We start from the raw sequence: 16,524 nt of genomic DNA, 5'->3' as shown, positions 1-16,524 counted from the left end.
GGTTAAGAATTCAACAAGAGGTTGTAAAAGCAGAGACGGATTTAGATTGCTGAGTAAGGAGTCTCGGCGGGAGTGGCATTAAGAGGAAATTTGAAGGATGAGGAGATTCTCTATTTCCTCACCTCCTTCTCATTCCTCAACTTTCTTGAGTCCGGCTTCCATCTCTCTACCTAAGTAACTCTTGATAAAGTCACCAATTGCTTCCACGTTACTATATACAACTGACATTTTTCAGTCCTTTTACTTGACCTCCTAGCAGCACTCTGCAGTTAATCACTCCCTCCGTCTTGAGACGCGGTCTTCCCTTGCCTTCTCTACTAATAAGCCCGTGCTGACTGCCTCTTCAGTCTCTTTTGCAGGTTCATCTCCTTAAGTGCCTGGGCAGCCTCGCCGTGAACTGTAATTGTGAAAAACAACGCAGTCCTTTCGAGTCATAAAAAAGGAGTGGGTACAAGCGAACACATTTTTGGGGCCCTCTCCTCGCTTCCGGTACGCTTCATATTACTGCGAATATAAAACTTTTCGGTTCCACCAGAGACGCCCCTCTCTCTGGCAGGCTGGGCCTGGCCACAGGGCAAGAACTGGCATTCAACTTGACCCAACGCCGGCATATTTGCCCGGAAAACGCCCAAGGCGCGGGACAAATAAGGAGTTCACTCCAGCCCCGGCCGCGCTTCGGACTCTACAGCCTTGCGCTCCTCCCGACCGCAGCCCAGGGCCCTTTCGCTCGCGACCCGCGCAGACGAGTCCTCCGACATCCCAGCATTCCTTGCGCCCGTACCATCGAGAGCAGCTTCCGGCGTCGCTGGTGTAGGTGGGTGAAGAAGGAGCGGGCCCTCGCCGCTCTGTCTTACTCTCGCGCGCGCTCTCTCGGGCAACATGGCGGGCGTGGAGGAGGCAGCGTCCTCCGGGAGCCACCTGAATGGCGACCTGGATCCAGACGACAGAGAAGAGGGAGCTGCCTCTACAGCTGAGGAAGCAGCCAAGAAAAAAAGACGGAAGAAGAAGAAGAGTAAAGGGGCTGCCACAGGTAAAGGAGTTTTATGTGTTCCCAGTCCCCGCCGGGGATGGTCGAACGGCTGGGCCCAGGCCCTGCGGGGGTGACAGAAACTGGGGACTCGAACACTGCACCGGACTGATTCCCAGGACAGTGTGTGTCAAAACCAGGCTACAGATTTCCAGTCTCGGGAAGAGGCGGCTTTTCTTTCTGTGGGACTAGGGAGCTGTTGGGGGTGGGGTGGGGTGGGGTGAAAAGGGTGCCTCAGCTTGTCGTGAGGTAGTTCTGGGGTTGCTGGGCCTGAGCCCTTAGACGAGCCAGAACTCAGCTCCCACACAGATCGTGCAGCGGACTCGAAGCCGTGCACAGGGCTCAACCCTGCCACCCTCCTCGCGGTTTGCCCTCCTCAAAAATCTGGTTCTGACCCACACTGTCACCGCTTTGCTCGAGGTACCTGGAACGTATTTTCAAGGATGGGGGTGGAGTGGGCAAGTCTCAGTGCCTTGACCGCACCTCCCCCCACCTTCCCGGTTTGCAGAGGGATTTTTGTTGCCGGCTGCACTTTTGAGGTGTGTGTGTGTATGTGTGTATGCCCACGCGGTCATGTCACCGAGTAGTAATTGCAGAATACGTGGTAGTGCTGCGAATTTTCACCTGCCTAAAGCCATAGCATCGTCGAGCCTCAGGGCTTTTACGCCTGAATTATGATGCCATTTGCAGGCAGTTCGGATAGAATATTCTATGGGTTGGAACAGAACTTCTCTAAATCCACTGGTAAGGCTGAAAGTTTACACTTGGATTACATTAGGAGTTAGGAACTTAAATTTTTGAGTCAGTGTTTTTTGTTGTACGTGGTACTTTAGGAAAACAATGTTTGTACCTGTTTTTAAAATCAACCACACAAAGATTGAGAGACAAATGGAGAGGCCATAAGTGATGATGGTGAAGTTGAGAGAGGTTGGAAAGGGTTAATATCTTTCTGAAATTTTGATTAAATGGGAGTTGAAAAGGGAAAGTTGTGGGTGCTGGGACACTTACAGAGAAAATTTAATCCCAGGACATAGGCTGGGGGCTGTTCCTAGCTTTCAAACTCTTCAGGTTGTCCATTCAGTTGCCGCTAATACATTTTTAACAGTTGTATCTCTCAATATGAATCCTCTACAGTAGCCAGAATATCACTTCAATATGTGCTAACTGGTAATACTATTTCTTTCTACACACACCTATTGCTACTACAGCTACATTGCATTCACTTGGGTGGAGGGGGAAGCTGGTATTTTGCTTAGCTGTTCAAGAATTTTGTTTTTTAGTAATGGAATTATCTTTTCCTATTTATTTTGATTTTACCCAGCCTAGCTTGATGACTTATTTCTCATGAAGACTTGAAGTTCCCAGTGTCCCATTGAAATCCTCCTCTTACTAAGACCTTCAGCATTTATTATCTATCTTAAGTACCTGTTTGTTTAATAAAGTGTTTGTTGTAGTAGTCTAATTGTTACATACTTTAAAAAGTGAGACAACTTATGGATACGGACCAACTCACGTTTTTGTTTATCCTTTAGTTGCTAGCACAGAGAAGGTGTAATGGGTATTTTGTTGAAAGAACAGTGCTACTTAGATGTGGGGGATTTTTGTCATTAAATAAATTCTGTTATGTTCATAATAATGTTTCTGTTTTTGTTTCGCAAATAGTTATCAGGCAGGAAAGGACTTGTGTGTTCTCCAGGATCCTTAGAACATATTCTAGTTGGAAAGTATCTTTATTAGATTTGATTTATGTTATATTTGATCAGCAGGGCAACAGGAACCTGATAAAGAAACAGGAGCCTCAGTTGATGAGGTAGCAAGACAATTGGAAAGACAAGCATTGGAAGAGAAAGAAAGAGATGATGATGATGAAGGTAAATAGTAAATTTGATTTTTGTGGTTGGAAAAGGAAGAAGATAAGACATTCTTTAAACAAAATCTACTTATTTGTCCATATAGTTTATGGTTCTCTGGTGTTTTAATTAACATTAAAGCCTCAGTGTCACAGATAAAAAGGAAAAGGTATTTACTAGCAATTCTTAAAAAGTTGGATAGGTTGAATGACTGCTCAAATTACACAGATCTCAACTTCTTAAAAATGTACTTGGTAAAATGCCAAGTAGGGGGTATTAAGATGAAATTGAAGGACTGCTGGGGCACCTGGGTGGCTCAGTTGGTTAAGCATCTGCCTTTGGCTAGGGTCATGATCCCAGGGTCCTGTGATCTAGCCCCACATTGCATCTGCTTCCTGCTCAGTGGAGAGAGAGCCAGCTTCCGCTCCCTCTGTCGCTCCTCCTGCTTGTGCTCTCTCACTCTCACTCTCTCTCAAATAAATAAAATCTTAAAAAGAAAAAAGAAATTGAAGGACTATTTAACATTTATTGAACAACTAATATGTACAAGGCACTGTCCTAGGATTCTTTCACATGCGTTCTCATTTTACCTTCACAAAACCTAGCAAAATATGTGCTCTTCTCAGGAAATGATAGTTATTATGTCATTTGCCCAATGTGACACAACTAGTATGTGTAGAGTGGAGCCAAAGTTTCGAACCTAGAACCTGATTTCAAGTCTATTCCTTTTACTCTGTACAAAAGCTCCTTCTATTCTCAAGGGGTATATTGGAGTCCTTTTATATAACAGAGTCCTACTCTATTCCCTGACCCTAGCTGCTTGTAGTATGTTGGTCCTATAAGATTTCTTAAAGATAGTAAATCTTGAAATTCTAGAAATTGATGCTATCAGTAAGACAGTGGAGGGAATATTTGCTATTCTATAGCCTCTTTTGGTAGAAGGGGTGATGGGGCTTTCCCATTCTCAATTATCTACTATTGCGACCTACTGTTCTTCCTTAACCACTGCCAACTTGGGCTTGTGTCTTCTAGTCCTTAGCAAAAAATACCTGCTGTACTTTGTCATGTTAGGATAATGCAGAGTAGTTGTTTCTCCTTTAGAAACATAAGCTCCCTGCCTTCAAGGAGTTTAGAGTCAAAATTTGGTGGAAAAAGTGCCAAGGTTCAAGAGAATAGTTACCTTTTCCTTAAGCAAACCTCTTGTCCATTTTACCTTGGTTTGTGCTTCAAATTATGAACATATTTTGAGCTCTTAGCAAGAAAGGGGCTTGTAAACTCAAGCGTATATAATAGATTGCTGTGGACCTACTGTGTAGAGTATCACAACGTTAATCTTGAAGAGCGTTCTTTGTTCCATTGCTCTTCTATGAAGTTGTATGAATCTCTTGACATTGAAGGAGAAAATTTGTCAGGTTGGAAATCAGTGTTTTAAAGATGATTGTAGGACTATTGGTTTTCTCCAATTGAGTTATTTTCCTATTTGCTTCAAAAATCAGTATCAGTACTACTAATCTGTTATGAGAGTTCTTTGAGAAGATGGAAAGTTAGTATTTCAGAATCTTTGTTCTAAAGGAAAACTGGTGGTGGTGTAGAGGGACAAAACAAAGGGAGGAAAAGATATACCAGTACCAGGACGCCTGGGTGGCTCAGTTGTTAAGCATCTGCCTTCGGCTCAGGTCATGATCCCAGGGTCCTGGAATCGAGTCCCACATTGGGCTCCTTGCTCAGTGAGGAGCCTGCCTCTACCTCTCCCTCTGCTGCTCCCCCTGCTTGTGCTCGCTCTCTCTCTCTCTCTCACAAATAAAAATCTTAAAAAAAAAAAGATATACCAGTACCTGGTTTATTAATTGCGGGCTGAGTGCTGAAGGAAGACTCTTTGGAAGGAATGGGACTGGAATAAAACCAAACAGAAGAGACCACTTTGGGGCAGGACAATGCTGAGAATGTATTCCAAGTGTAGTGAATAGTGCAGACTGGCCATATGAGATGATTTATTGAAGGAACCTTGGAGCATCTTTAAAAGAAAGTTGTAGGGGTGCCTGGCTAGCTCAGTTGGTAGCGCATATGACTCTTGATCTCGGGGTCAGGAATTCAGTCCCCACATTAGGCATAGAGTTTACTTAAAAAAGAAAATGTTAAAAAGAGAGAAGACTGTTATAAAATATAATTTAGTCCTCATATATATGCAGGGTTGTTAGAAAAGAGGAAACATCCAGGAAAAACTTGGAGATCATTTTGGAGGGCACTTAACAGCCCAAGTATGTGATAATGATTATTTGAATTGGTGAGGGGCACCTGGGTGGCTCGGTTGAGCTTCCAACTCTTGATTTCAGCTCAGGTCATGATCTCAGAGTCCTGAGATTGAGCCCCATGTCAGGCTTTGCTTCCCCTACCCCCCCCCCCCCGCCCATGCATGCCTGTGAGCTCTCTCTCTCAAATAAATTTCTTTAAATAGGTGGGCATAAATGAGAATGCAAGGGAAGGATCCAATGGAATAGTGGTTGTGGAAGCAGTATTCAAAGGACTTAAAGGACTTTAAATCAGGAGAAGGAAGGAGAGGCATAGGTAGACTCTAGAGATTTGAACTTGGTGACAGAATATTGGTGCTGTTCACTGAAATTGTGAAGTAGAGGGAGAGTGGGTTAAGAGATTGGGGGAGGGGGGTGTAGCAAAGAAGAAGGTATTGAGTTAATTTTAGATGTGTTTAATTTGAAACTGGAGTATGAAAAGTTAATCCTGTGGGCATTTAGCATTGTGCTAGAAGTAACAAATTCGATAAAGTTTTAAGTCAAATTTATTAAGGTGTAGATGGCCCAGGACTATATTCACTATTTTCAAAAAATAGACTTTATGTTTTAGAACAGTTTTACTTAGGTTCACAGCAAAATTAAGCAGAAGGTATAGAGATTTCCCATATACTCCCTACCACCACACATGCATAGCCTCTCCCATAATCAGCATCCCCCACTGGAGTGGTGCATTTGTGACAATGGATGAACCTACATTGACACATCATTATTGTGCCAAGTCCATCGTTTATATTAGGTTTACTCATGATATTGTACATTCTATATATTCACCCTTTATAAGTGTATAGTTTGGTGAGTTTTGACGAACGTATGCATTTGTGTAACCACAACCAGGATATAGACCATTTTCATTTAACATTTCCATCTCCACAAAGAAGTTCCCTTTTGTAGTCCATTCTCTTGCTCCATACCCTGATCCCACACAACCATTGATACATTTTCTGTTACGTAGCTTTTTCTACAATATCGTATAAATGGAATTATTATAGTGTGCAGCTTTTTTTGGCTTATTTGCCTTAGCGTGATACTTTTGAGAGTCATCCAGCTGCATATGTATCATTACATTTTATTGCTGAGTAGTATTCCAAATCTGTTTACGTACTTACTAGTTGATGGATATTCGGCTTGTTTCTAGTTTTTGTGTTATGAATAAAGACAACATTTGCATACAAGTCTTTGGGCATAAGTTTTCATTTCTCCTAGGTGAGTACCTAGGAGTAGCGTTGCTGGTCATATGGGAAGTGTATGTTTAATCTTAAAAGAAACTATCACTGTTTTTCAGAGTAGCTGTATCGTTTTGCTTTCCCGTCAGCACTGGTTGAGAGTTCCAGGTTCTTTGTATCTCTTAAGCACTTGGTATTGTTAATTTTTAAATTAGCTTTTCTAACAGGTGTGCAGTGGGATGTCATTGTTTTAATTTGCATTTCCCTAATGACTGATGATGTTGAACATCTTTTCATGTTTTTGCCTTTCATATTTCTTTGGTGAAATGTTTGTTCATATCTTTTGTCCATTTTTCAGTTGGGTTATTTGTTGTCATATTGAGTTGTAGTGGTTCTTTATTCTTGATATAAGTTCTTTATCTGATATATGTTTTACCAATATTTTCTTTCATGCTGGTATTGTTTGCAGCAGAAAAGATTTTAATTCTGATGAAGTTCCATTTATTTTATTTCTTCATGGGTCATGTTTTTTGTGTGTTATCCAAAAAGTTAAATAATTGCTGTCTGTAGGATCATGAAGATTTTTTTCTTATATTCTCTTCAAGAAGTTTTATGTATCCATTTAGAGTTAATTTTTGTATACAGTGCAAGGTAAGAACAGATTCCTTTTTTTTTCTTGCATATAGATGTCCAATTTTCATTCAGCAAATATTACTTGATTTGGGTATAGGGCTAATACAGAAATAGATACAAACAGCCTCTGCCTGTTAAGAATATTCTGGGATGCTGTGAAAAAAAGACTTATAAAAACATAAATTGTGGCACGGTATAATGCATGGGAGTATAAGCATATATAGTTTGTATTTGGATCTAGGCTTTACTACTATCTTGCACAAGAGTTCAATAAACAGCGGCTATTATCCTGTACTGAATACAGACCTTGAACACTGGATGAAGTAACTAGCCTCAGAAGGATGATTGAGTATCAAAGGAAGAGCTTCATCTTCTCTCATTTAAAAGATGAAGAGACCATGGGAGAGAGAGGCTAAATAATTTGCCCAAGGTCACAGAGCTGGCAGGATTTTTAGTATGTATTTGAAACTGGTTAGGGGTGCCTGGATGGATCAGTTGGTTAAGCAACTGCCTTCGGCTCAGGTCATGACTAGGGTCCTGGAGTCAAGTCCGCATCGGACTCCCTGCTCAATGGGGAGTCTGCTTCTGCTTCTGCCTGTTGCTCTCCCTGCTTGTGTTCTCTCTCTCTCTGACAAATAAATAAATAAAATCTTTAAAAAGTAAGTAAATAAAACTGGTTATACATTCCTTTTAAGATTTTATTTACTTATTTTAGAGCGCTTGTGCTCTTGTGCACAAGGGCAGGGCAGGGGCACAGAGGGAGAGGGAGAAGCAGACTCCCTGCCAAGCAGGGAGACCTATGTGGGCTCAGTCCCAGGACCCTGGGATCATGACCTGAGCTGAAGGCAGACGCTTAACCAACTGAGCCACCCAGGCGCCCCTAAAACTGGTTATACATCCTGAGGCATTTGTTTTAGGTTGGATCTAGTGTATGTAGCAGTATGCTAGGCATTGAAGGTTCTTCCAGAGTAAAGACTATCTTGTTTGCTATTCTGCCCCTATAACCTGGCACTTAAGAACTCAGCAACATTTATTGAATGAATGAAGGTTACTATTAAAATTGTAGTGCAGAGTATGTGAATTAGATTATATGACACATGAGGAAATTGAAAGTTGTGTTTTGGGCTTTTGAATCTGGAAACCAATAATGAGTAAGTCAGTCATATTTGTGTGTTTCCACTGTGTTCCTGTTTCCTGTACCCAATTCATAATACTGAACATAAATTGCAATTTTGTGGGCATCTGGCTGGCTCAGTTGATAGAGCGTACAACTCTTGATATCAGGGTTGTGAGTTCAAGCCCCACATTGGGTGTAGAGATTACTTAAAAATGAAAATCTTAAAAAAAAAAAATGAGGGGTGCCTGGGTAGCACAGTGGGTTGAGTGTCTGACTCTTGATTTTTGGCTCAGGAAATGATCTCAGGGTTGTGAAATCAAGCCCCACGTTGGGCTCTGTGCTGAATGTGGAGCTTGTTTGGGATTCTCTCTCTCCCTCTTCTCTTCTTCCCTCCCTCCTTCCCTCCCTCTCTCCCTCTCTGTCTTTCTCCCTCCCTCTTGCTCTCAAAAAAACAAATTAACAATAATAATAAAAGAAATTGCAATTTTGTAAGTAAAAAATTGTCAAAAATTGGCAGTTTCCTGTCATTCAGTCCATTAAAGCCCTATATCATGTTACCTCCCTCTTTGCTAAACTGCTGTTTCCTGTTTCTAATTTAGGTGAAAAAAAGCAGGATAAAATAAACTAAAAGAACATTCATTTGTTGAATAGAGTGAATATTTATCACATGCTTAGTCCTGTCTCTTAATTTAGGAAATGCTATGTAATCTTTAAGGAGCTCACAGACAAGTAGGGGTCATTGTAAGCCCCTAATCATTTTGTAAAAATTTAAGAAAAAAGGTTGCAATTTGGTGTGATAGTTAGAATATAATGGTGAGAAGATCTCTTTTTTGGCTCCTGCTTATCAATCTGGGAGTAAAAAGGGTGGAGCTCTTTGATTAGAAAATGTAAACAGTCATTTGACATTGTTTTATGGGTATGGATTTCATGATCTAAAATTACTGATGGTAGCCATGAGTTACTGCCACTATGTGAAACATTTAAAAGACTGTATGGTGAACATACTATTAAACTGTCAACTTCTAATTGTCTGCCACAGCTTCCTATTCATTCCTATTTCATAGCAGTGTGATTTGTGGGTAGGTTGGTGTACTTCATGATTGTTGAAATTTATTGAGCAGTGTTTTTAGAAATTCAGACCCTTCAGTCTATTTTTGATTCTTTATTTAAAATGTTTTAAGTCACTATTTATTTAGTCTTGGCCATAATAGCATTCTTTATCTTTTCTCCAAGTTCAAGAGTATGGTATGGACTTCATAAAAGATTGTTATAAAAACTGACAGGCAGGGGTGCCGTGGTGGCTCAGTCAGGTAAGCATCTGACTTCGGCTCAGGTCATGGTCTCAGGGTCCTGGGATCGATCCGCATGTCTGGCTCCACGCTCAGCGGGGAGTCTACTTATCCTTCACCCTCTACCCCACTCATGCTCTCTCTGTCTCTCGCTCAAATAAATAAGTAGAATTTAAAAAAAAAAAAAAAAGTGACAGGCAGATACTGGCTATTTTGGGTACTCTTTTTGTCAACTTTGGCTTGAACTCGACCCTGCAATCAAGACCTGAGCTGAGATCAAGAGTTGGACACTTAACCAAATGAGTCAGCCAGGTGCCCCTTGCAAACTATTTTTTGAAACAATTCTTAATCCCCATTTTTGGGCATCGGTTCTTTTGAGCATCTGAGAACTGTGAACCTAGGAAGAGCATATATGCCCTCTGATTTTTGTATATAATTTGATCCAGAAGGAGAACTCTTTTTCTCTAATAATAACTATGCAGGAAAAAATATTTTAAAATATGACACCTCAAAGGAAAAAATATTTTAAAATATGACACCTCAAATACTCCTCCCTGATTAGTAATCAGGCGACATATTCTTGGTCTGGTTCTGCCATTTACTAGTTGGGATTTTCTTGGGCATGTCCCTTAAACATTGTTTTACCTCATAAAATTGCTTTGAGGATCACATGAGATCATGAAATACAACTGTTGAACCACAAAGCATACGTAAGCAAACTAGTTTATTTTAGGTAAAGTCACACAGTCATTATTATTGGTATTAAACTAACACTAGTTCTTTTTCCTAGCTTTTGAAAAAGAGTGGTAACACATTTTTTATTCTTAAGAATATCTTATTCAACAATTCTTTTATTAGAGTAAGTCAAAGTAAAGTTTCCTTAGTGCTTTTGATTACACAAGTCAAATTCTGATACATTAGCAATATTCAGAATTCTTTTCTAAGAATATTGGGTCAGTTTTATATCCTATTTAAGATTCTTTGTGTGTGTGTGTTTGTACTTGTCTGCTTGTGCTTGCTTTGTTCCTCTGCTTATGAGGTTTAAATAAATATGTACTTGAAATGCCCTTTTCCTAGATGGAGATGGGGATGGAGATGGAGCAACTGGAAAGAAGAAGAAGAAGAAGAAGAAGAAGAGAGGACGTTAGTGTCTTAAGTTGATCTTACTTGACAAAAAGTGTTTATTAAGCAGCAGGTTTGAAGAGTAGGTTTGAAGTTGCATAAGATCCCATTGTATGTCAAGGAGATAAATTTAGGCTTACTAGAGGTGGAATTTAATGAAACCTACAACTTTTTCATTTAACAATCTGTTGGTATTTTCTTTACCTATTATTGAGCTAAGGGATGTTAATAATAAGTTGGTTGCATTTTACTGCAATTTTAGGAATGAATTTATAATTTAAAACTTGAATAATACAAGTAACAGTTCTGTCAGGGATGAGTAAAGTGGTACCACTGTGCGTAATAGGATAAACATATGTTGTTTGCAGTTCACCTGCAAGCTTTGAAATTATGAGATTCTTGGTAAATATTTAATGAGGAGTACGATAATTTAAAATCTGTGCATATGGTTAAATTTTATTAATAACATTGTACTATTTCATATTTACTTAAAATATGATCCTGCTTGTGTTTTGTTTTTATAAATGGCAAACCAAACCTCTTCAGGGACCTGAAATTCTATTAGGGAGACCAGGGGGAGATTGTATAATAGTGGGGAATAAAGGTTGGGTTGAGAATCAGAGCAAGTTCCAATCTTGGATGCCCTTTGGGCTATAGGGACCACTGAGTATCTGGTTATACCTTCCTTTAAATCTTTCAGGCTAAAATTTTATGAATCGGAATAGTGGAGGCTTCGTTCATTTTTATCTCTATGTTAAGAGAAGTATTCTTAAGTATTTTTTAAGAAAGGTTTTGGCTCTATCAGCAATTTTCCTGAAGTGTCTTCAGATGAGGGTGGGATAGCCTTTTTTTCTATTCAGGCATCTATTTTTAGATCCTTCTAGTCATAGGATGTCAGTTCTATCCCTAGCATAGTCTGTATTTAATGAGCACAGGTTACCTGTGTTCTAGGAATCTTCCAGGGATTGTGATGTCATATTCCTTCCATTCAAAAATTGTTAGAAGTGTCCTCGTGAGACATGGTGTTACCTGAGAACGGCTTGAGAGAGAACTCTTTCTCCCAATACTCTTAAATTACTCCCTAATGAAGGTAGGTAAGCAGGGAGGAATGTTAAGGGACTATTTTGTATTTGCCCTTGGTAAAATTCTTCCACTGACAGATGTTTTAGTGTGATGCCATCATCTTTTATTGTGCTTTCTCTGAGGATGTTGTTGAACTTACTGTTGATTATATTTCTTTATGAGTACTCTGAAGAGACAGTCTTTTGTCTGGTCTTGGTATCAAGAATAATTGTGCTTTTCCTGAGTACTTTATGTGCTTATCTCATAAACGTGACCCATGCAAGTAATCTAGCCCCCCCCTTTTTTTTTTTTAATATTGGCTACTAGAGGGCTTAGAGCCAAAACTGTGGTTTTGTATTGGCAGTATTTCAGGTTCCATTTTATGTTCTTTCCATGTTTTGATTTTTGTTCTCTAATTTACTGTCTCTTATTTGTGTATTTTAGATATCCTTGTAGACTATCATAAATCATTTCTGGAATAAGCCAAATAATGTAATTATGGACTGTTCACTGCCCTCATTTTCCTCATCTATAAAGTGAGAGAATTATAAGTAATAGTTAATGGTAACTGCAGTACAGATTGTTATAATTATGCATAGTTTTAGATAATAACTTGGACATAGTGTATTATAATTTTCAAAGGTTATCCAAGATTTCATCTGGTTCTTCATTTTGTAGATGAGGAAACTGAGGCTTGGCACATCTAGCCATTTGTCCAAGTCACAGTTAATAAGTGGTTAAGGCTAGACTTCAGCTCTCATATTTTAATTACAAAACTTTTCTCTAATGATCTTTTTGAGTCTTTTATTTTGTCTTAAGAATTTATGGACAATATAAAAGGCATTTTTATCAGAATTGTAGATGAGATAAAGCTGAGGGTGACACCATAATACTTTGGTTGATAAAAGTCAAGGTTTCAAAAGATCGGGAAAACTGAGAAATAGGCTAGTATTAACAAGCTGAAATTTAGTAGACATATATAATGTTAATACAGGGTGATAGGATCTAAGGATTTTAAGTGCTAGTATAATGTAAGCCAAAAAGCAAGGAGTCGTAACTATTTAATAGCTTAGGATTTTTAGAATCAGTAGTATAGTCTTAAACTAATTATACCTTATTTGGACTATTATTACAAGTCAATATACCACCTTAAAAGGAACATTGACAAATTCAAGGTTGGCAAATAGGGGTGAAAATGTTAAGAACTATATCCCTTAAAGTGGTTTCTCATCATAGTGTGGAAGGAATCAGTAGAAATGAAAAGTAAAATTTGTGTAAAGCAAAATTAGATGACTTCTTAAGATCTTTTTTGATTTTAAATTCTAATGTTCCCTCTTAGGAAGAACCTAAAGCAGTTTCCCAAGTTGATTTGCCCATAGAACACTTTTAAACATTAGGTAAAGACAGAAAAATGTTTGATGCTCATGAGATACTGAGTGTTTGAATTAAAAGAAGGAACCAAAACGTGGTTCCATAGATAAATGATTTGGCTCAATAAACGGTTATACTTTTATTTATATAGGTCTTTTTTTTCCCCCATTGCAAAATAGAGAAAAATAGGTGTTAAAATTTAAGACACACAAAATCCATAAGACCAGTTATAATCAAAAGGAAACCACATATTTCGCCCCAGTAGTTGAAATGCTGCAGATATGCTTTTAATGTCCTATATTGCTGCATAAGTTAATACATTCCACTTCTGGCATTTTTTGGAAACAGTGTTCATTACTAAAGGGCAGTTCTTCATATAATAAGAACTCTATAACCAGTTCTTATATACTTAAAAAAAATTTTAGAAGACAAATCTCCAGATATTTTGAAAAATCATCTTGGAACACTGGTGTCTTTTAGAATATAGTTTGGGAAATAATGTCCTTAAAACGTATGCTAAGGACTATAACTTTTTTTAAGTATCTGGAAATTTGTTATATGGCTACCTAAATTCTTTTAGCACTGGGTGTGTATAACTCTTAACTTTTATACCTAATATACCCTTGAAATAAGTTTTTCACTTATTTTATTAATACATAATAGCTTTATATTTTTACCTCATTGCTATAGGGTTTTTTTCATACTTTCTTGTTGCCTCTTTGATTTTTATTTGTGAAAACCAGCCTCTCTATGCTGTTCCATTTCCAGTATAGTATATAAAGACAAAAATATTAGAAATGTGCTTTCTGCCGAGGCATATACTGTTTAAATACATAATAGAATTCTAAGGAGTTGAGTATTTCTATTCCCAAGCAACAGTAAATTGGAGAGGAGGTGGCCAGCATGGTGAAATATCTTCTGTTTTTAACTACAAGGCTGTGATAGCAAGGAGGTTCCTTAAAATTAGGACATATAACAGCCATTAGGAACTGAGAAGAACTGTAATAACTGCTTAATTTTATTTTTAACTACAGAAGTTAATGCTTTATTTGTATCTCACAGCAAAAGTTCAAACAGACCCTCCCTCAGTTCCAATATGTGACCTGTATCCTAACGGTGTATTTCCCAAAGGACAAGAATGCGAGTACCCACCCACACAAGATGGGTAAGAATTATAAAATAACTTCCAGTTTGACTTTGAAAGTTGTAGCTTAGCAATAAAGATTTGATTTTTCTCAGAACTTTGCTCCACTAACTTAATAAAAGCTTGTGAATTTGTTACAGAAAATACAGTAGAAGCCCTCTTATCCAAAATGATTGGGACCAGTAATAGTTCAGTTAATCAGAAAAGTGTGTTAAAGTGGGGATCACAAAACATAAAAATCTTTATTGATAAAAGTTAACTTAAATTTGTTTTTCATCAGTCTCAGTATTTGAACGTAGATTTGTATTGTACTCCACTTTTTTCTTCCCATAATCTATATCCATAACGCATTGTCTATAAATGTAATCCATTTTGAGCTTCCGTGAAGAATAAAAGCTAAGTAATCTGAGGGCTGGTACCTGGATGTTTACATTTTTTTCCTGAAACCATTTGCAGTTCTTATCTACACTTAATTTGACAGAAGTATTTTTTGATGACTTGCCTTTATTGAGACTTTTCTGAGTAGTCAGTTTAGTTTCATTGGAAAATTTTTTTTTATGTACTATATAACTAAATTACATAATTATACTAACAAGTACAGATGACTTACAGTGGTTTGCAGACAAATCACCTGATTGTTGGAAGACAAATCACCTGATTCAGAAAGGATACATTTTAGCTGGTCAACAGACACTCATAGTGGCATTATGCTGACTGGTTAAGAACATGGAAGCTGGGATTCACTTGAATCCCAGCTCTAACACTTATTAGCTTTGTGACTTGGGCAAGTAATTTATCATGTCTTTGCTTTCATTTCTTCATCTATAAAATGAGCACTTTATAGGGTTGTGAGGAATAATAATACATGTAAAGCACTTAGGAGAGTAACAGACACATAGTAAGCATTAAGTGTTAGCTGCTGCTGTTATTATTATTCAGAACAGGAACCTGTCAGCCTGTCATATTCAGCATACAATGGGCATAGGTTAGTATATTTTACAGAGAGAATCAAGAGCATCATTTAATCCAGTGGTTGCAATAGTTGGTTAAGAAAGCTTCTACTGTAGCCGTGTTTCATTGATCTGTAAAGACATCATTGTTTTTCTTTAAACTTTAGGAAAGAACATGATGTTATATTTTAATCCCCCTCCTTCATTCCCAGTACTTTTAGGGAATAAGTATAAAGTTCTGAAATTGTATGTCATGAACATCTTTTCTTTGAATTTGAATTCATCAGTCACTATCCCTCTCTTAAAGTGTCTATTTTTGAAATGTCACAGACATGTAATTTCACATTAATTAACTTAAAGTTTCATAGTACATATAATCACATTTATTTTTAAATACAATCTTTATTTATTTGTTTTGCTTGTTCCCTCTTCCTTCCCTTCCTTCCAGACCCATGTAACCACCTAGCAGGTAGCCTTCCATATTTTTATACACTCATATATGTGTACATCTATGTCTGTTTATGTGAAGGGACTCTTTTGGTCTTGTTTTCCAAAATGGAATCCTAGGCACACTTTCCTCATCTTTTCTCTTTCAGGACTATCTCTTGGAAGGCCCTCCAAGTCAGTCAGAATAGCAGTTATTCTTTTGAATGGCTTCATAATATTCCATAGTGTGAATATGCCATACTTTATTCCACCATTTTCTAATTGATGAGCCTTCATTTTGTCTGTTTTGTCATATTACAAACCATTCTGTAATGAACATTTCTAAGGATATACATATACATATACATTATTACATATATACACACATACACACGTGTGTGTGTATTATCTCTTTATGTTATGGCAGTTTTATTATGGGATAGTTTTCCAGGAGTTGAGTTGCTGAATCAAAGAATATATTAATACTTTAGCTTATGATTCCCAGACTGCTAATGATTTTGAGCACTTTTTGATTGTTGGCTTTATTCTTTTGCTCTTCCAAAAGTTTTAAAATTTTGTATACAGTGCATGTTTATGTTTTATATTTCTGGGTTCCTAGCAGTCTCTTAGATTTTTTTTCAAACTCTTACTCTGTGTTTTATTACATCTTTAGTTAGTCTGGAATTTTTTTTGTGTAGGACTGGGAGTGCTAATTTTATTTTCTTTCAAATGGATAGCCAATTGTGCTAGAATTGTTTATTAAATAATTCGTTCTACTGAATTGAATGACCACGTTTGCCATATACTATATTTTCATATAATGGAACTATATTTTCATAATGAACCAATTCCTATTATTCTACTGATCTATTTGTGTATTCCTATGCTAGTACTATTTGGATCTGATTATCAGCAACTTTATAATATATATTGATAGTTTGATAAGGGAAGTCTTTCTCTGCCACACACACCAAGCACAGTTCTTTTTTATATTTAGCTATTCTCATATAGTCTTAACACATATACCCACAGAAAAATGCTTTCTTTAGAATTCTGATCAG

General features: G+C 37.7%; 1 protein-coding gene across 3 annotated transcripts in view; it reads left to right on the top strand.

Annotated features, from left to right (window-relative positions):
- The first annotated feature begins 696 nt into the window (after positions 1–696).
- METAP2 (methionyl aminopeptidase 2) overlaps positions 697–16,524 on the top strand; it is a 31,194-nt gene continuing 15,366 nt past the window's right edge. The window contains exons 1-4 of one of the 3 annotated variants that reach the window (XM_027593000.1): positions 697–1,030; positions 2,791–2,898; positions 10,466–10,531; positions 14,006–14,108. In XM_027593000.1, coding sequence (XP_027448801.1) covers positions 880–1,030; positions 2,791–2,898; positions 10,466–10,531; positions 14,006–14,108 — 428 coding nt within the window. In that variant the 5' untranslated portion in view covers positions 697–879. The remainder of the gene's footprint in view (positions 1,031–2,790; positions 2,899–10,465; positions 10,532–14,005; positions 14,109–16,524) is intronic. The other 2 variants (XM_027593001.2, XM_027593002.2) reach the window with 2 other exon arrangements.

This window comes from Zalophus californianus, chromosome 9, assembly GCF_009762305.2.
Source record: "Zalophus californianus isolate mZalCal1 chromosome 9, mZalCal1.pri.v2, whole genome shotgun sequence".
NCBI lineage: Eukaryota > Metazoa > Chordata > Mammalia > Carnivora > Otariidae > Zalophus > Zalophus californianus.
This window is presented reverse-complemented; position numbering and strand designations above follow the sequence as displayed.